The sequence below is a fragment of the Spathaspora passalidarum genome (assembly GCF_000223485.1).
Source record: "Spathaspora passalidarum NRRL Y-27907 unplaced genomic scaffold SPAPAscaffold_2, whole genome shotgun sequence".
NCBI classification, from domain to species: Eukaryota; Fungi; Ascomycota; class Pichiomycetes; order Serinales; family Debaryomycetaceae; genus Spathaspora; species Spathaspora passalidarum.
In genome coordinates this window covers 1,357,827-1,378,553 of record NW_006767426.1, presented here as the reverse complement: position 1 = coordinate 1,378,553, position 20,727 = coordinate 1,357,827, and the positions used below count along the sequence as shown (strand labels likewise).

The window sequence follows — 20,727 nt, the reverse complement described above, 5'->3', positions numbered from 1 at the left end:
CTGAAAATTTATTTTTTATAAATACAAAATTATACACTGGCAGTTAGAGCTACTTCTTCTTCGGGATAATCTCTCAAATCCAAAGAAACAGTCTTGGAACTGTTCTCCCTCTGTTCTCTATATATACCCACCAACGAATCTGATCTCTCAAATAACGAATTCTTCAACGATATAACAATAAACTGGAAGTTTGGCCCTGCGTTCTTACGAATATAGTTCCCAATCTTCATAACATTGGCATAATCCAACGAAGCATCAATTTCATCAAGAACAAAGAATGGTGATGGTTGGTACGAATGGATGGCAAACAACAATGCCAATGCTGCCATGGACTTTTCACCACCAGAAAGGTTTTCAATGTCTTGGAATCTTTTCATTGGCGGCATAGCATGATACTTAATCCCAGACAAATATGGCATCTCTGAGTCTTCTAAAGTTAAGTAGGCAGATCCACCCATTGGTGCTACGGCTGATTTAGTCAACTCTTTGTAGATACCGTCGATTTGGGAAGATATATGGTTGAATGCATCCATGAACTTCTTATGACGTTCTTCCTTAATCTCTTCGAATTTTTTGTTGATTTGTCGTTCCCTTTGCCTGGCAACAGTGAAGTCTCGATCTTGTTCCGTGAGTTTAGCTTGCACTTCCTGCAATCTCTCCTGTGCCTTGGCATTGGGGGTTAATTGCTCAATTTGGTCAAGGATGGTTTGTAACGATGCTGCAAGTTCTGACTCAAGATGAATATTGTATGCTTCTTTGAAACGTTCATCAAGCAATGAATAATCAATTTCCAACTTGTAAATCTCGTCAATTGCTTCTTGCGACTTTTCACCAACAGGTATACTTTCCAAATCACCGTCATTCAATGGCAAGTTTATATTTTCAATCTTACAATTGACCAACGCAGTAGCTCGTTCAGAATCAACCTTCAATAATCGTTCTTCAATTTGTAAAAGTTCTCTGTTCGTGCTATCAAATTCAGCTTGTGCCTCTTGAACATCAGATTCAATCAATTTGGCTGTTTTCAATTTAGCTTGAGTGGAATTGGTTATGGTTATCAACTCTTGTTTCATGACTTCATTTTCTGCTTCAGTTGAATCTAAAGTTTCTTCTAATTCAGTCTTTGCTTTTAACACTTCATCAAACTCATGTTCTAAATCCACGAGTTTGCTTTCCAAGCTTGCTTTCCTTTCTTGTGTCTTCTTACATCTTTCTTGTTCAAATTCTAGTTTATTTGCCAATGTAGATATAGCCTTTGAGTATTGAACTCTTTCCTTTGCTCTAGTTCTAAGAGTATTACCATGAGTCTTTTCATAATCTTCAATACCATTAACAAACCCATATTTTTCACAGAATTCACCAAAGATGTCTTCTTTAGCGAGTTTTATTTCATCACTGATATGCTTCATCTTAACATCCAACTTCTTAAGCTCGTTACGCTTTTGAGCAATAGCATCGATAAACCCAAGAGACAAACTCTTTTGGAATTCAATTTCTGATTCCCTATCCTTGATCACACGTTCCTTATTATCCCGCTCATCACGCAATACCACCAACTTGTTGTCAAATTGAGAAATTTCATCGGTCAATGAACTGATTTCAGCCGTGGTTGGCATTTCATCTTCAACTTTCCTAATTTGAATGTCCAAATCATCCTTGACTTCATTCAACCTTGACAATTCTCGTTTATCCCAATTCAACACCACAGTTGACTTTTGAGAAGAGCCACCACCAGTCATGAATCCTGATTTGTGAATCACGGACCCTTGTAATGTGATCAACTTGTTTTGAACACGCGAACCACCGGTCCATTTCAATTGTCTTGCAACCGTCATGTTTTCCACAATCAATGCATCACCAGCGATATAGTTCATGGCATTCTCAAGTGACTTATCCTCATATTCCATAATATCTAACCCTGGAGTAGCCAATGATCTGAGATGGTGCAAGTTAACTGGGTCTACGTCAATGGTATCCAAGGGAATGAATGTAGCCACACCTGCTCGTCTTTCTTTCAACATTTCAATGGCTTTATGGGCCACGGCGGAGGTTTGCACAATAATAGCATCAAAATTACGTCCTAACATAGTAGCCAATGCCTGCTCGTATTTAGACGCAGAAGGACGGACTAGTTCATAGACTAATCCCTTGACAGCACCAGTGGGGAACGATTGTTGAAGCATAGACACGTTTTCTCGTAATTGTTTTTGTTTAGAGGATTCTTGCTGTTGTGCACGAGATTCATTGATTTTGCTCAACACGTCAAAATATTGGATATCCAATTGCTTCCTCTTGCTTTCCAAGTCATTCTTCTTTTTGATTAAAGATTTACGAAGTTCTTCCTTTTGAGCTTTTAATTCGAGAGTGTTGTTGATTTCCGTGTTGATATCATCATACTTGGATTTCAATTCACTGACGACTAAAGATTCAATTTCTCGAACTGTGGCTTCAGCATGTTCTTTCTGACTTTGTATGTTGACGATATTAGCATTTATCTTTTCCTTTTCATTAGACAAAAGAGTTAAATCTTGTTCTAATCTTGATTCGTCAGTGGCCAAGAATTTGGATCTTAATTCAGAATACTCCCTTTGTGCTTCAGGAGATATGGAAATATCACTATCAACATTGGATTGCTCAAATTCGCGACTAAGACGTTCAGCATCTCGTAATTGACTTTCTATGACTGATACTTGTTGCTTTTGATTAGCAATATCTTTCTCTAAATCCTTGATCTTGGTCCTTCTGGATGAAATTTTAGAAGCCAAGGCTCGCTTGGTGGCTTCAATAGGAATTAAATCACGTTTAGTGGATTCAACTTTCATATCACTGGTGTCTATTTTCTGCTTGATACGTTTCAAATCAAGGGCGACGGAAGAATACTCAGACATGATGGTTTCATAGGTTTTTTCTTTAGTCTGCAAATCTCGCTTACGTTCCTTCAACTCATTCTTCTTATCCTTGATCTCCTGTTTAAGCAAGTCGTGTTTCTTTTCATTGTGGTAGAGCTTATACAAGTGAATTTTTTTAATGGCGTCTCCCTTGAGTACCAATTTTTCTTCAAATTCACGTTGTTCCGCCAATTGCTCTTTATATTGTTTAGATTCCGAGTTCAATGTTCTCTTACGCGTAAATACAGAAGAAGAAAACTCACGAGCACGTTCACTTTCTTCCTTTAATTTTTCAAATTCTTGGATATACTCATCGGATCCACTGATTTGTTCAATTGTACTAGTTAAATCCTTGGGTGATTGAGAAGCCAACTGTTCGATATCACCTTGGAAAACCAAGAAATTTCTCGCCTTAATCAAGATATTCTCTTGTTTCAAGACCTTGCTATAGTTCAACAATGTCACGGAACGACCGTTAATCCGATAATCACTAGTTCCACTGACAGTTATAGCACGTTTCAATTTCAAAATCTCACCACTGTCTTTTTCATACACAGCCATGACATAAGCAGTAGTAGGATCTTGGTCGGTCAGATTAATGGTAGTGTCTTCATCGACATTTTCTTTTCTACCACGATATATCAAATCGCTTAAATTCTGAGACCGTAATTGTGATGATTTGACACCAAGGACAAACGAGATCGCGTCCATCATGTTGGATTTCCCGGACCCATTAGGTCCAATGATTGATGTGAAAAAGGAAGTCCCGAATCCGATGGAAGTTTTCCCTTTGTAGGACTTGAAGTTGTATAACTCTAACCCAATTAATCTACCCATTTCTTTCGATAGTTTGGATACAGTGGTGGGTGTAAAGTAGTAGAATAAACACTGGTTACTTGACGCGTCTTAAATTTTTTAAAAAAAATGTAAACATTCGTGTGAGGTGCAAAAATGTCGCGTCACGTGATGAGTGTCTCTTCCTTATCTGTGGCCGGTGACGTGGAGAGGTTTGGTTACCACAGAAAGCCTTTTGATAGCATTGGTTTGGTATGTCGCACGTCGGGGGTAGGCCGTGTAAGCCTATTTGGATAGATGAAACGTGAGATCAATCTGAATCGTGTGTGCCCAATTGCTATTTTGCTACGTTTTCTGGTAATGCAGCAATATCACATCACACATTATAACTGGAGTCGCAGGCTGACTCCAAGGTCTACTCGCGACGGTCAAGTCTGGCTTCGGGCCAAGTCTGGCTCCAGGTCAAGTCTGGCTCCGGGCCAGGTCTGGCGTCGGTTCAGTGGCAGTCGTCGCCATTGGTTGCCTTGATCACACCATCGAATTCCGTCGCGGGATTTGTCCGCTGGTGCTACCACATGCGTTGTCAAAGAAAAAGAGGGGCTGGTGATCTTTCTTTTAGGGCTCGGCAACACACTTCCGATGCGGCACATAAATGCGGAGCGGTTAAATCCACCATGCAATTTCAAGTGATATGCCTCCTGGCAAACAAAGCTTCTTTTTACTCACCTTGTTTACATCTACAGTTTTTGCAATAGCGCATCAGCCCTAGTCATGACGCACATCTCAGAAAAGGAACCTTTGTTAGGGTATCCTCGCAAAATTGCCGACGAAAACGAAATCTCCACCCACCAACTCTGCCCCTCCTTCAAATCGATCTTATCATTCCCATTCCAAAGCTGTTTACCTTCATTCACGAGATCAGAAAAGTCCCACACAGAAGACTACGAATGCATTGACTACGATGAAGACTATGAGCCCGTTCCCGATTTGCCATACAATTTAACTATTGCCAAGTCTAAACTTTCCACCCAAGAAAAATTGACCGAGATAAGAAAGCTTATGAGAGATCATCATATCGGTGTGTACATTATTCCTTCAGAAGATGAACACCAATCGGAATACACCGCATTGGCCGATAAACGAAGAGAATTCATTTCGGGATTCACCGGTAGTGCTGGTATAGCCATTGTTACCTTAACCAATGGCGCCACTTTAGAAGGCAAAGCTGCCTTGTCTACCGATGGAAGATATTTCCTCCAAGCTGAAAAGCAATTGGATTTAAACTATTGGAGATTGCTCAAGCAAGGTGCAGCAGGTTACCCCAGCTGGCCAAAGTATTGTATCCAACAAGCTGTCCATAATGATTTCAGTAACGTTATCTCGTGTGACCCTAGATTGATCAGTTTGTCCTTGGGAGACTACTTTAATAATGCTAGACTCACATATACGAATAAATTCAAATTTCAACCACTAATTGATATCAATCTTGTTGATCAAGTATGGGGTGACGAGAAACCCTCAAGATCTTTAGAACCAGTCTACCAGTTGGATTTGAAGTTTAGTGGTGAGCACACAAATGACAAGTTGCACAGAATTAGAGTCAGAATGAGAGAACATGATGCCACTCACTATGTCGTTAATGAATTGGATAGTATTGCCTGGCTACTTAATTTACGTGCTGATTCTGATATTCCATTCAACCCGGTGTTTTTTGCATATGCCATTATCACTTTGGATTCGGTGGTGTTGTATATTAACAAGGTAAAGATTGACAATGGTAATGAAGAACTCCATAAGTACTTGCAAACTATCAACAACTTATCAATTAGAGATTACTCCCAATTTTATGAAGATATTGGAAAATTGAAATCTACAGTTGATGAACCAGATCTTGCCGTAATCTTACCAGAAAAGTCGTCAACCACTTATGCATTGTTCCAAGCATTCCCTGAATCATACAGCAAAAGAATTATAATCCATGAATCCATCATTGCCAATCTCAAGATTTACAAGAACTCCACTGAATCTTTCAATGCCAAGATTGCTCAATACAAGGATTCCTTGGCATTCATTATCTTTTCTTCATGGTTAGAACACCAACTTATCAATAAGAAAGCAAGTATTTCTGAATATGATGCTGCATGCAAGATTTACTCCATCAGAACAAAATTACCTAATTTCAAAGGATTATCCTATGAAACAATCTCCTCGACTGGTGCCAATGCTGCAATTATCCATTATGCGCCAACTAAAGAAGAAAATGACATAATTGACCCTGCCAAGATCTACTTAATTGATTCAGGTGCCCAATTTCTCGAAGGAACCACCGATATTACTCGATCATACAAATTTGGACATGAAGGGTTGACCAAGGAGTATCAAAAATTCTACACCTTGGTATTGAAGGGTCATCTTGCCGTTGCTATGGCCAAGTTCCCCCCTCATTCGTCCAGCACTGGTACCGTTCTCGACGGATACTCAAGACAACCATTATGGAACGAAGGACTTGATTTCAATCACGGGACTGGCCATGGTGTGGGCAGTTTTGGCAATGTACATGAAGGGCCGTTGTATATTCTGACTACTAGCAGTGGACCAAGTTCCAAAGCGGATTTGTACCGTCCGGGAGCCATCCTCACTGACGAACCAGGATATTATGTTGATGGGAAATTAGGAATTAGAATCGAGAGTGAGCTTGAGGTGATTGAATGTGATGATTCCGTGGGAAAGACACGCAATGGGGATAATTTTTTGGGATTTGAGTATTTGACTAAAATTCCCTTCTGTAGAAAGCTTATTGATTGTGATTACTTGACTTTAATTGAACTTACTTGGATTAACGAGTATCACAAGAGCATTAGAGCAGAATTTGCCAATAAATTGTTGCAAATGGGCGATAGAAGAGCCTACAATTGGCTAATCAAAGAAACTGAACCTTTATAGATCTATAGAAATGTCTAACTATATGATGCAGAATATAACCGGGGGAATCCTAAACTTGTACCGCGTGCTTTGTCACCTTCTGATTTAACAATTGCAGGTTTTTGAAAACTACCAGGCTTTCGTAACCCAGGTGAAGAACTAGATGAATTGTCGTTGCGAACGCCTAAATGAACCTTGTTTGAAATGAATGGTGAATCTCGAGGTAGTTTCAAAACTCGCTGTTGATCACTGGCGGGGCTGGGACTGGTATCTGATTTCTTTTTATAATGAGGCATCTTGAGTGAATTGGTTGATCCCCAGAATGGTGCTGGGCCAGGAACAGAACTCTTGTAATTTATACCTAGATCTTCATTGGGTCTTGTCCGCTTTAAATCACCCATTAGCAAACTACTTGGTTCTCTCTTTTCTTGAAGGTTCAACTCCAGTAAAGATCCGACAATCCCTCTATCAACTGCACTTGGGAACCCCAACGAGGAAGCTCTACTTTCGTTGTTACTTCCTTTAGTAGCCAATAGCAAGGTCAAGATCGAAGAAATTGCCGAATCAACCAGCTTGAAAGTAGTATCATTGTTTTGTGAATATAATGAAGCAGCAGAAGCAACAGACGCACCGGTTGCAATCAACATTGCTAATGAATCATCATTGGTGGTGAATCCTTTGAAAATATTGTACAAATCAGTAACGGGCCTAACAAGGTCAGGATCACGAGAAACTACAAACGCATCCTTAGTCTTAATATTGAACCTTCTTTCCTCATCATCTTCTCCACTTACATTCTCGTCCTTTTTCAGTCTAGCAATTCTCTTTTCACGTCTAAGATTAAACGTCTCTTCGATATATGCTGCCTTTTCCGGTGAATCCTGATCACCAAATAGAGCATTTGCCTTCTTGATCACTCTCACTCTTAAATCATTATCTTTGTTCCGTTCAGCATTCTCTTCCCTCCATTTCTTTTTCCGTTCTCGGTTATCAATCCGTACTTTCTTGACAAATTCGGGTGAATTGGCCTTGAGCTCTTCAATCTTGGAAATAGTAGCGGTACTGAACCTTGATTTTGGCGAAGCCGAGATAATTGTGCTTATAACTGAATTGCTGATTGAAGAAATAAACTCAGTTTGGTTCCCCGGTAATTCCTCTTGTGATGATTCTACTGTACTACTGGAATCTTCGACGTTAAACTTGGTAATTGCTTTATCAATCAAGGAAACAGCTTCATCTTTTTCGGTATCTCCGTCATTTTGTGCCACAAGATACTTTTTGGCTACTTCTAATGCACCAACAACACCTTTCTTCTCTTGATCTCGGTATTTGGCAATGATTTCTTCTGCAGTTGGCGGTCTTAAAAATTGGGCAATGTTCACACTGCCTCCAGCTGAGATTGTCTCGGTCATTTGACGGATCACACTCATAATGTTTCGATCCGACATTTCTCCACGATTGATCCTGGAAGTCAATGAACTAAGTACGTTCGATAATGGAGTATTCAATGAGGACAGTAAACCAGACGAACTTCCAGTTCGATCACTTCTCAAAAGCTGTTCAATTGACTCGATGGAAGAATAATCACGACGTGGTTGGTTAAGAATGGTTCGACTTAATGCTAAAGATTCTGCTATTGAAAGTTTCTTTCCTTCTTCGGGTTCTTTTGACTTTTTCATTGTCTTCTTGGGACTGGTTTCTGCATGCTTGGAGGACTCTTCGGTGGTTGAACCGGCAACTTCTCCAGGAAGTTTAGGCACGTCGTTGATAATCAGACTTCTTATTGGTATGTCAGGAACTATAATTGGTTTAGACACAGGTTTATCAGAATCCTTCTTCTTTGGTTTGGTTTTTGGTCTCTGTAATGAAGTCTTTTGAAGTGGAGAGACTTGAGCTTGGGGTGGAGGAACCAATACACCGGTATCATCAATTTCCAAATCTGAAATTAATTCCTGAGGTTTCTCCAACGCCATCTTGAACGCGTTTTGAAGTATATCATTCATCTGTAACAGTTCCAAATCAGCAGCTCCGGTATCTTCCTTACTTGCTGATCCTTCCATGACATTCTTCAATGCATTGTTAATAGCAGTTTGAAGTCCACTTTGATCAACTTGCTTCTCTTTGTCCTTATCGGCATACGCTTCATTTTGGAAATGTTCCAAAACACTTTCATCCAATTGTGGCAATCCAAACACGAGGGGAATATTAGGAGCACTATTCTTCTTTTCATCCTTCAAATGATCCTGCACTTGATGGGAAATCTGAACAGCCAAGTTATGAATGGCACTTTCGCTCATTCTTGTGTTCTTGGAATCGATCTGGTTGACAATGTTTTGGACTAGATTGTGTGATTTGGATTTGGATGGTTTAGATTTCTCGGATTTCTTAGACTTAGTAGTGCTGGTACTAGTGCTAGTGCTGGTACTCATGGCTGACTTGAATGCCTCTGTGATAACATCCTTCATGTCATTATCGGCAAGTGGCGTTTCTGTAACTGCGGGCGCTTGTTTAGATAATGATGAACCTCCTAATATTTGTTGAAAAGAAGCAGAAATCATATCATTCAAGTCGTCGTCATTCACCTCACCCTTTTCAGTCTGTTGTTGAGTTCCTATTGACTTAAATGCATCGCCAATTGCACTTCTCAATTCATTATCAACATCTTCAGCATGTGTTTGGGGTGCAACAGCTTGCTTGCTGACAGCAGGAAGGACGCTTTTGAATGCATCTCCAATAGCAGAATCTAAATCCATATCATCGTCATTGGTATTCTTTTTCTCAGTTGCAGATGTAGTAGATTCGTTTATGGACGACAGTTTCGGAGTATTCTGGTGGAAAATATTACTGAATGCATCCCCTATCGCATCTTCTAGCTCAGTATCTTGCTTCTTCTCTGGTTCGGACGTGCTTTTAGTAGGATCAGGAATAATGCTTTTGAAAGCATCACCGATGGCATTTTCTAAATCAAGATCATCGTTTTCAGAATGCGTACTATTCTTAGTTGCAGGTACTGGTAATTTGTTTGCTTCTTGTGTTTGTACAGGTGGAGCATGAGAGGTGGGGGTAGTTGCTACTTGTTGTTGTTGTTGTTGTTGTTGAGGTTGTTCATTCTCCTTTTCCTTTGGTTTCTCGGCCTCTATGTTTTCCAGCAATTTGTTTGCAAATATGTTGGCAAATGCATCTCCTATAGCATCTTCTAAATTATCTTCCTCGGGTTCAGTCATTGGTGGTTCTTTCTGATCAGAACTCTCCGCTACCTTAGGTTGCTCGGATTGTGTTACTTCACTCTCAACCTTTGATTCCACGGAATGACTTTCTTTTTGCTCTGGTTCAGGTTGTGATTGGTTATTTTTGTTGAATATGTTATTGAATGCATCACCAATGGCATCTTCCAAGTCATCTTTGTCATCGGGCACATCCACTTCCTTGCTAGACTCTGGTTCATTCTTGTCGCGTAGAACATTACCAAATGCATCACCTATAGCTGCATTCAAGTCGTCATCGTCTTGTGTTTTCTCATCTTGCTTGTGATCTTCGTGTTCATGCTCTTTGGGTTTGTCATGGTCCTTGAAGAAATTGTCAAATGCATCGCCAATGGCGTCTGCGACGCTCAATTCCGACTCCTTTTGCGCAGTGGACTCGCTCTTTTGAACTTGCTGCTGTTCCTTTGTTTCCTCGGGATCTGGATGTGTTATACTTTCTGATACATTTCCACTTACTGGTTGCGTAGTAGTTTCACTTTCGGGCTTTGTTTCTTGTTCCTTGTTAAAGACGTGAGAAAATGCGTCGCCTATTACATCATCTAAATTCATTTCGTCGTTGTGTTCGGGTTCATTATGTTTAGTTTGTGGTTGCAGTTGTATCTCTGGTTGATGTTCATGTATATCTTGCTTGGATGCGAGGTTATCGAGAGTATCAGCTATGGCATTGTGTAAGTCTGATGTGTGGACCTCGGAATGGTCTGTTTCTTTTGTTATTTCTGTGCTTTCCTGTTGCTGGACATCAGTATGTGTTTCGGTTGTTCCAAAAATATCATTGAAGGCATTTCCGATCGCATCATCTAAATCCATGTGATGATGGTCTTCTGATGCAGTTTGCTCCTTCTGTCCTTCGTGGAGATTTCCCTCGTCTGTATTGCTCTCGGTGTGCTTTCCAGAAAACACATCATCAAGGGCATTTTCAATTGAATCGTGCATCTCTTGTTCATGGGACAAGCCCATGTGTGAGTGGTCTTGATTCGGTTGCTGCTGTGGGTGTGGGTGTGGGTGTTGCTGTTGTTGTTCAGGCTGCATATGCCGTATCTCGCCAAAGTCGAAATCGTCAAAGACGTTCCCTATAGCGTCTTCCAAATCTATGTCCTCTTGTGTTTTATCGTAATGCGGTTGATCGGTACTCTCTCGTCGCCTCTCGTGGTGATGTATATCTGTTCCGTGGGTCCCTTCCTGTTGAGGGGATGTCTCGTGGTGATTAGACATCTGGTACTGAGTATTAGTGTATATGCAGGTATGGTTTGATGGTATTAATTTATGGTGTTGTGTTTAGGATATGGCTGCCAAAAAAAAGTTGGGATTGTTTTGCAACTTTATACTAGGGTTTATACACCTTCTGGATAGGGTAAATTTTAAATCGTGATTAAATGTGACTGCTTTTTTTTTTGTTTGTTATGGTTTTGCACTTAAAGGATGAGAGGGGCGGGTGGCTGGTCGTGCCATGCTCAATGTTACACAAAAATTGATATATGCAAAAAAATTTCTGCCGTTTTGCAATTTGATTGTCCTGGAACATGTTTTATTCTTATGTTTATATATAAAGAGAGCGAATTATATGACTATTATGCTTAAATAATGAATAGTTATAATGGCATAGAAAAAAAAAGCTCGGTAGCAGATATGCAAGCAACAATATAGTTAGTTTACCATATACAATAGCCCATCAACTAGCTGTCAAGGTGTTCTTCTTCTGCCCTTAATGCGAAATTTATAACAAGACCAGCCGTACCTTCATCGACATTAGTGTGCCCACCTTCTTTGATCACATAGTTGAAATTGTTCAATGTCTCATTGACATATCTGTTGACATTGACGTCAAATTTCGGAATACAAATGGCGTAATTTGAATTTGACATTTTGACGTAATTGGTGTCAAATTGCAAGTTATATGCAACGCCCTGTTTAAATACAAACTCTTCACAATCCTCACGTTGGTTGAAATACTTGATTCTTCCCTGTGAAGTACTATGGGTAAGAGTGTGCAACTGACTAGAAACGTTTTCTTCGCAATCCATGGGCACCGTTTTACTGTTGATTATTTTTGGAATTTGCATGAAATTGTCGATTCCCATATACGTAAAGTTATTCAATGCCAACCCGTAAAGATACGGTTTGTTACTGTACAAATTACCCTGAACCGAGTTTGACACAAACAAGTTATACAACTTTAATCCGGTAGTTAACAACATCGTAGGAATGTATTTCTTGACAGGATAGGTGAAATCATTACCAAAAATCAACTGGGCTCCATTGATATCCTTCTTTGGCGTAAACTCAATTTGCATGCGGACATTGGGTATTATATTGTCGTGCTCATTACGCTTGAAATTCAATGGCTCGCCATCAAGGAAAGTATCATCATCGATGTTGTAGCAACTATTGCTCAAATGAGGTTTTGATCCGTCAAAATCTTTAATGTTGACAACAACCTTGAAAACACCGATCTCTGAGTCAATTTCAAGGGGAATCGTGGTGTTTACAGCCACTATTTGGAAGTTCTCACTGTAGTTATTGCTGGCAGTGATGTAAAGTCTATGAACAATAGCCATTGCTGCAAAATAAACCAGGATCTGTAAATTCCGTTACACACGACAAGCCTTGTTGTGATGAATAAAAATGTGGGGAACAAAGTGGGTCAAAATCGAAAAAAATGTTTGGAACACTTCAGATCTTGGTGAAATATGTCTCAGATTGGATAAATTAGCCAGTGGGGGGGGAGAAGATGACGAAAGCAAGAATAAGGGTGGCACTTGGTTGCCCGCAAACAAAGTGGTCTAATCCTCTTGTGACGATATGATTTTGCCGTCGCCTCCGAGCAAAAAATTGTGTCACACAAAGAAAATTAAGGTCGTGTGGCAGGGGTAAAATTTCCTCGCCATAGTTACGATCTAGACTAAATGCTGCGAATACTGCAAGGAGGCAATTAACCAGACTGTTTCTTTACGACAGATCAAGATCAAAATCAAACCCAGATCTGTTACCATCTCGATCTCCATATGGAAATTGGCTTTTGTAAATATCCGAACAATGTAAACTTGCCTAAACGTCGGAAAAAAAAAAACTTAAAAGAATACACCATTACGGATAAATGCTTAAAAAGAAATTTTGTTTACATGTAGTCACGTGAATGTTGCGTATTTGACATGTTGAAGCAATACTTGGCTTTGCGTTTTCCGGTTCTCAAGCACCTGGCGGTGGACTTGGTAATTTAAAGAATTATGGAATGATTAGGTTTGTCATGTATATCCTATTTTGCGGAGCAACTGGAAACTTTCAATTCATGTAAAATTCGCTCTTTTCTTAGCAATTTAAATGCATATTTAGCGAGCATGAGGGGGTGGAACAAACTTTCTTTAAAATTAACAACATAAGGCAATGGAATAAGCTCTAGAATGTGTAGTCTTAATAATTAAACTGTCCAGATAGTAAACCCATCAATTAAGAAGGTCAATGGGTGAAAAATGTGGTCATTCTTTTAGCCCAAAATTGCCGTTTTCGACCTTCCATAGCGAACGTTGCGCACTTTTTTTTTTTTCCATGCAATTAAAGCTACACATAATATTGTGTTATTTATGGAGTTGTAATAATGAATTAGCCTCCGCTTACGCAAATGCCGGAGTGGTTCAAGCCCTCGGAAATACATGGAAAACGTTTACATCGCCATTTCTTTTTTTTTACGTAACCGAATTCTATCTAAATAATTTAGAACCCTGGCGGTGTTAGAAAATACCTAAGGAGGAGAAACAGCAATCACAAGCATGAATATTATTAGTGTTATTAGTAATATTGCGCTTGTCATGGATTATTAATTTATTAGTAAAAAAGAAAAACCCCTGATGCATTTTCGAGGGTCAACTTAAAAACGTTCATCCGAAATTCTAACAATTTCCAGCCAGATTTGCCCCCCTCGTTTCTCACCCGCCTGCTTATATAATTACACAAAAAATAATAATATTCAACAAATCCTCCACGCATTCCACCGGTTACACATACCGTTGTAACGAAAAATCCGGACAACAGTCAGATGAAAAAAAAATTATATATAAATAGATTAATTCCAATTCCCCTCCTCCTTTTTGCTGAAATTTTCTTCTTCTTCTTTCTTCTTTTCTTCTCTACTTCATCGTCTTACTCATATATATATATACAATGTCTTCCAACTCCTTAGAACAATTGAAAGCTACCGGTACTGTTATCGTCACCGATACCGGTGAATTCGAACAAATCGCCAAGTACACTCCTCAAGATGCCACCACTAACCCATCTTTGATCCTTGCTGCTGCCAAGAAGCCAGAATATGCTAAGGTTATTGATGTTGCCATTGACTACGCTAAAGACAAGGGTTCTTCTCCAAAGGAAAAGGCTCAAATTGCTCTTGACCGTTTGTTGATTGAATTTGGTAAGAACATTTTGGAAATTGTTCCAGGTAGAGTTTCTACTGAAGTTGATGCTCGTTTGTCTTTCGACAAGGAAGCCACCATCAAGAAGGCTTTGGAATTGATTGAATTGTACAAGACTCAAGGTATTGACAAGGACAGAATCTTGATTAAGATTGCCTCCACTTGGGAAGGTATCCAAGCTGCTCGTGAATTGGAAGCCAAGCACGGTATCCACTGTAACTTGACTTTGTTATTCTCTTTTGCTCAAGCTGTTGCTTGTGCCGAAGCTGGTGTCACTTTAATCTCCCCATTCGTTGGTAGAATCTTGGACTGGTACAAGGCTTCTACTGGTGAAACCTACACTGCTGAAACTGACCCAGGTGTCGTTTCCGTCAAGGGTATCTACAACTACTACAAGAAGTTTGGCTACAAGACCATTGTCATGGGTGCTTCTTTCAGAAACACTGGTGAAATCAAGGCTCTTGCTGGTTGTGACTTCTTGACTGTTGCTCCAAAGTTGTTGGAGGAATTGTACAACTCCACCGAAGCTGTTCCAAAGCAATTGGATGCTGCCGCTGCCAAGTCCCAAGACATTGAAAAGGTTACTTTCGTTGATGACGAAGCTGCTTTCAGATTCGCCTTGAACGAAGACGCCATGGCCACTGAAAAGTTGTCTCAAGGTATCAGAGCTTTCGGTAAGGATGCTGTTACCTTATTGGAACAATTAGAAAAGAGATTTTAAGTTGTTCTCTGATCTGTAAATATATAGATTGTTACGACTACCTAATAAAAAATATAATACGATAAGTATGGGTGTAGAAATGATTAAGGGGGGATATTCAAAGTACCTTGTGTTTGCTAATGAGCTATTAGCAATTATAAAGTTTATTGCTTGGCCAAAAATTGGGGTATATCAATGGTAGAGCATTTCATGACTTAAACAAAGGAATATAACCTGTCAAGCTTTATCAAATAAAGCCTAAATTAAACATAATTTTTATACGCATCTTATTCTAGCCATTGTCGCCTCATTTTGAAATCGCGCGGTGAGAAGCATCATGAGATTGCAAATTACAAGATCATTCCACTAAATTATTAATGCTTGTATAATTCAATATCCACCAAAGAAGCAATCCAATATTTACCAAGTGGTTGATAGGACCCTCTTGTATATATAAAAGAAAATTCAGTTCAATGCCAAGAAGGAACTTGTATTATTGGCATTCACCAGAAACCTACACAAGTAGAGCCAAAAAAAAAAATACATTCCCTAAATTTGACTGCTACTCCGCTTAACCTAAATTCGTATATGTTTAGTGGAACGATTATATCAAAAGGGGATCAAACCATCGACCTAATATTGCGTTCTCTACATTTTGTCTTGGCTCGGAGCTCGGTGTTTCTTCTATTAATTAGGTTAGAGCCCCGCTCAATAACCCCCACAGACCATATCACCCCCTCGCCAATCTTTCTGTTTGCTTCGGGAATCTCACAATTTTTCACGCCATATAAACAAAAAATAATTTCCCAGTCATCAATTCTATTTGGTTAACAACCCTATAAATTGTTCCAAGTTTTCCTCCTTGGTCGATTCTTTTATAATCATTTATATCACCCAACTGCAATGCATCGCCCAGACGCAAACATTCCTGTCAAACCAGAATCACCTTACCCAATCTACGACCAAACCTCAATCATACTTGGCTATGGCCGTGGTGCTGGCGAATTAGGGATCCCCACAGCCAACATCCCAATCAGAAAGGAAATCAGTCACTTGCCTACTGGAATCTACTTCGGCTATGCCAAACTCATACCACTCACTGGCGAAAAGGATGTAACCAAACTGAGAGCCACTAGATATGGCCATCATGAGCAAATCTTGTTCAACCATGGTAACAAGTTGAGCGAAGAGGATTTGGAAGTGTTGCCTGTGGTCATGTCGCTTGGATGGAACCCATTCTTCCACAACGAAGAAAAAGCCGCTGAGCTCCATATAATCCGCAAGTTCAAAGATACCTTTTATGGTGCTGGTGTGAAATATGTGATTTTGGGATACATCCGCCCTGAATTGGATTATGTCAGTAAAGAGGCATTGATTGATGATATCAACAAGGATATTGAAATTGCAAAGAAGGTTCTTTCAACTGAGCAATACCTTGCCTTCAAGAAGGAATTATTAGATTTTGTTCCATACGATTGATTGATTGATTGATTGCTTACGATTTCTATGGATATATTTTATATGCACTCACTGTATAGTTTTTATTTCTGAAAAAAAAATAAATTGCTATTAATTGATACATTTCAACCGACGTTAAAGTTAGACATGTAGTCAAAGTAGGCGCAACCTATACCTGCATGGATGTAATAAAACGCACGGTCTAGAATTGCCTGTAACTTAGTTCGCGTATGCACTAAAAGGTACCGCCTGGATATGTTGAATGTTTTTCAGTTAACAATGAACGTTACTGATTGCAAAATAGTCAAAACAGAAAAAAATATTTCACCAGCCCCTCAAATCACTGACTAAAAATATTACTTGAAATTTATCAATGACCTCAACCGCAACTATAGCCCGTTCTTCGGTAATATAAATACTTCTCGAGGGTAAGGCACAACTAAACACATATAGTGGATTCGTACCATAATGTTTGAGTCACCACTACTATCTTTGCTAGCTTTGCTATTGTTTTGCTTCAATTCAGCCCTCGCGCAAGAATTAGACGACAATCAATGTTTAATACCTCAAAACTCAAGTGGATCAGATATATGTTTGTATATACGACAGAACTGTGATGTGTCATATTTCAAATGGTCTGAATTGTACTACTGTTCGCCCCACTACCCATCATGGATCTTAATGTCCATACTATCACTATTGATTCTATTGGCATTGACAATCATCTTAATATCATTGAGTATATTGGTGTCTAACTATTTGTTTCGAAATCTTAATGAGTTCACCTATACCCTCGGCTTGAATAACCAAATATTAAGTTTCATATTAGTTCCCTTAACCAACTCATTCCCCGATTTGATCAATTATTATGTTGCTCTACAATCTGGCTCGTCAGATTTGGTCATTGGTCAAGTAGTGGGATCGATATTAATCATGTTTACGATAATCATTGGTTTAATCAGTATCTTTAGTCGTGAATTCAAAGTGGAACAACCTAATTTGCTAACAATCGACTTGATTTGGGTCTTGCTTGTCCTTGGATCATTTCTGGTTATTCTCTCCGATGGTAAAATCACGTTAGCTGAAAGTATAACCATGGTATGCATTTATGCCGTGTATATCCTATTCCTAAGCTTATTTGACAAGGAAAAGTTGCGGGATTTTGATGAAGAACTCCTTATCCAACATAATGACCATGAACACATTCTTGAACAACCCTATAATATCGAAGATGCAATCAGCATTTTAACAAATGAAGAACGACCCGTGGTAACCAGGGGCAAGAGTTTCACATCAATGAGCTCTCTGCATTTGAAAGCCAGTCCAACAAATTCACGTAAATCGTCCCCCTTGCGAAATCTTCAACTGCCACCACCACCACCACAAGTTGACGACGAGGAGGAGCAGTTATTACCAGAACCTGTTTCAGACTATCTTAGTGTAGACTATCAATGCCGTCGAACTCGTTCGCTTGAAGTTTCCAGTGATATTGAACAATATAGTGTGGCTGCAAGTACCAGTTCGGAAAAACGAAATCAATTTTCAATCACCAATATTTTTGGATTCGTTTTCAATGCTATTGATTTCATACTATTTTTTATTATTCCCATCCACCATTGCTGTGATGAAGAAGACGTATGGCACGTCAAGTCACATCTTATGCATTCTTCATACTTTAAATATTATTACTTGATCCAAGTTCCTGTATTAATTAATTGGGAATTTTGCAGCCTACCATGGGAATATGTCATACCGGGCATAATCTTTATTGAAATACCATTGGCATTATTATCATTGAAGTTCATTAGTGAAGATGTTAAAGCAGTCATTATTACCCTGGTCGGTATAGGTATTAGTTTATTGACTGTTTCCTATTGCTCACTAGTTATTCTTGAGCTACTTAAAAACTTTGGTTTGATTTGGAGAATCTCAGATTATTTACTTGGACTTTTGGTGTTTTCAATAAGTAATTCTATAAACGACCTCATTACAAATTTGACACTTGCTACAAGAATAAATCCGATTTTGGGGATAAATTCTTGTCTTGGAACTCCATTACTTATAATCTTACTTGGTATTGGTATAAATGGAATCTATGTCGTCACTAAAACCAAACAACCAATTACATTTACATTGAGTCATAACGCTATTATAAGCACAGTGGCATTAAGTATTACAATATTGTTTTTGTTGTTTTATTTGCCATGGAACAAATGGCATTTTGATAGAAAAGTGGGGTTGATTCTAATTGGTTGGTATTGTTTGATTATGATTATTAATATGTATTTAGGATAGTATCGTAATTCTTTAGTGTTGACGGCTTCATGGACTTGTTTAATTTATTACATGCATCTTCATAAAACCCCCCTTTAAACTCTGATTCAAATTGCTTAACAAACTCTTGGGCTTTTGATGGATCGATGGAATAGTTCAACAATACGTTGAAGAAGTAATCATTTTGGGTCTCTTGAATGATTTGCTTGAATAATTGGAGAATATACTCATCATCATTCTCACTAAATACTCTTTCAATACTTAATAGTTTTTCAAATACAGGAATTGGAACTGAAACGTTATTCAGAATATAATTAACAATCAACTCTCGGGCTCGGAAATATTGCTTTAAAAACACTTCCAAATCAACAAGTTTGAGAAGAATCCTGTAGTCACCATTGTAAATTAATCCTCTAGTCAACGCAGATTTTGCCAGGTTATATTTCTCATGGAAGATATAGAAATCGGCATATTTGATCCAACAATCGGTATATCTCGCCGTAGCATAGATAAATCTTTGATAAGTCAATTCAAGCAACTTAGTCGGGTAGCTTGATTTCTTAATTTCTAAGAATTCTAAATATTGAAACCAGAGATCTAGTTGTTGTCGAGATATTAACTTGACATCGTAGTACTGTCTGGATAACTTCTTCTCGTAGTGGAATAACTCATAGACCTTGAACTGAGTAGTGATATACGCATCAATGAATAGCTTTTTGAGATTAACTGATAGAGTTTTGTAATCAGAACCTTTCAATTCCTTTACCTGAACAATAAATGGGACGACCTTCTTGGCAAATTCTTGATCTTGACCTATTTGAGCTATGATGTTGAACCATTTCTTGTAGAAATACTCATAGTGATATATCGGAATCTCTAGAATAACCCTGAGTAAAATATAAAATTTCTTGAGGAATTGGTTGTCTGCATCTTGATAGCTTTCCAAGAATGTCAAGTACAATTTATAAAACTCAAAACCGTGAAAATGGTACCCAATTAAACCTCTTGCATGTTCAAATAATTTTAGCACCTCATTCAAATCCTCTTCATCCTTAAGTGTATCGATTCTGAACTGTAAATATGAAATCCATAGTTCTATGCAATAAGGCAAATGTTGTAACCCTTGTTGATATACCTCCACAGCCTTGTCACGGTCTGCATTCAATTTGAATTCCCAAGTGGCCAATTTGATCCAATAATTAAACAAAAGAGGAAACTTCTTAAGGAGCTCTTGGTATGAAACACGAAGCAATTCTACTTGTGGCACTGGTGTGGATTTGGTAATGCCTCGTTTGTTGTTAAATTCGGCAGCATCAATTAGTTGTTGCCACAACTTTAGATTCTCAGGATCTTGTATAAGTTGGGTTGAGATTTTGGACCATTCTGTATTGATTTCCACTTCTGTGGCTTCTGGGATTGTCATTATGAAGTTCGATTGATTCTGGTATCTAAATTGTCAACACAGCTGGTATAGTTAGTCTCAGCTGAGGTAAAGACAAAATTTTGTGCGTCAAATTTGGCAGCACTAACAGTTTGTTTTTATTTTTGCATTTGAATTTTCCTTTTAACAACTTTAACTTTACCTTTTCATTTTGTAACATAACTAGCTACTATAACCAAGTGTTAGCTCTGGCCAGACTCAAGATTGTATTGTGAGCCAAACGCGAAAAGTTTTAGTGTTGCTTGTTAGAATTGTTTAAGTGCTTAAGCATTCAAAAGCAAACGTAGCCATAGAAAAAGATCACAACATTTAGGGGAAACTAAGAATTGTGTTATATGTTGTAGAATTAGAGTAGAGACGACTCAGCTGGGGGACTACAACAAACCATCCAATACTTAAACAGACACATTTTGATATTAAGGATCATTCAATATATATATATAGGCAGAGGGTAAACTTCTTATACAAGGGAATTCTATATCATACATTTACATATACGCTTCTGTTAAATGCAAATTGAAAACTTACTACTGTCACCAGTACTTATGATGGTACAATTGTTTCGTATACCACTGTGAGT

General features: G+C 38.7%; 7 protein-coding genes across 7 annotated transcripts; 3 read left to right on the top strand and 4 right to left on the bottom strand. All coding sequences in view use genetic code 12, as the record gives it.

The window, feature by feature from the left end:
* Positions 1-29: 29 nt before the first annotated feature.
* SMC1 (cohesin subunit) lies at positions 30-3,725 on the bottom strand (the record flags this gene model as incomplete). Its single annotated transcript, XM_007373822.1, has 1 exon — positions 30-3,725. The coding sequence occupies one exon, from the start codon at positions 3,723-3,725 to the stop codon at positions 30-32; it is 3,696 nt and encodes a 1,231-aa protein (XP_007373884.1).
* Positions 3,726-4,454: 729 nt separating this feature from the next.
* Positions 4,455-6,626, top strand: SPAPADRAFT_134418 (uncharacterized protein; the record flags this gene model as incomplete). The annotated part of the gene is made up of 1 exon (XM_007373821.1): positions 4,455-6,626. One exon carries the CDS (start codon positions 4,455-4,457, stop codon positions 6,624-6,626), a length of 2,172 nt encoding a protein of 723 aa, XP_007373883.1.
* SPAPADRAFT_59723 (uncharacterized protein) lies at positions 5,136-7,326 on the bottom strand (the record flags this gene model as incomplete). Its single annotated transcript, XM_007373820.1, has 1 exon — positions 5,136-7,326. One exon carries the CDS (start codon positions 7,250-7,252, stop codon positions 6,641-6,643), a length of 612 nt encoding a protein of 203 aa, XP_007373882.1.
* A 4,054-nt stretch (positions 7,327-11,380) lies between these two features.
* Positions 11,381-12,650, bottom strand: SPAPADRAFT_59722 (uncharacterized protein; the record flags this gene model as incomplete). Its single annotated transcript, XM_007373819.1, has 1 exon — positions 11,381-12,650. The coding sequence occupies one exon, from the start codon at positions 12,421-12,423 to the stop codon at positions 11,542-11,544; it is 882 nt and encodes a 293-aa protein (XP_007373881.1).
* A 1,342-nt stretch (positions 12,651-13,992) lies between these two features.
* On the top strand, positions 13,993-15,057 carry TAL1 (sedoheptulose-7-phosphate:D-glyceraldehyde-3-phosphate transaldolase; the record flags this gene model as incomplete). Its single annotated transcript, XM_007373818.1, has 1 exon — positions 13,993-15,057. The coding sequence occupies one exon, from the start codon at positions 14,024-14,026 to the stop codon at positions 14,993-14,995; it is 972 nt and encodes a 323-aa protein (XP_007373880.1).
* A 487-nt stretch (positions 15,058-15,544) lies between these two features.
* SPAPADRAFT_59720 (riboflavin kinase) lies at positions 15,545-18,790 on the top strand (the record flags this gene model as incomplete). Its single annotated transcript, XM_007373817.1, has 1 exon — positions 15,545-18,790. The coding sequence occupies one exon, from the start codon at positions 15,878-15,880 to the stop codon at positions 16,451-16,453; it is 576 nt and encodes a 191-aa protein (XP_007373879.1).
* Positions 18,118-20,129, bottom strand: PRP42 (mRNA splicing protein; the record flags this gene model as incomplete). Its single annotated transcript, XM_007373816.1, has 2 exons — positions 18,118-18,268; positions 18,832-20,129. The coding sequence occupies 2 exons, from the start codon at positions 20,127-20,129 to the stop codon at positions 18,118-18,120; spliced, it is 1,449 nt and encodes a 482-aa protein (XP_007373878.1).
* Positions 20,130-20,727: the final 598 nt, after the last annotated feature.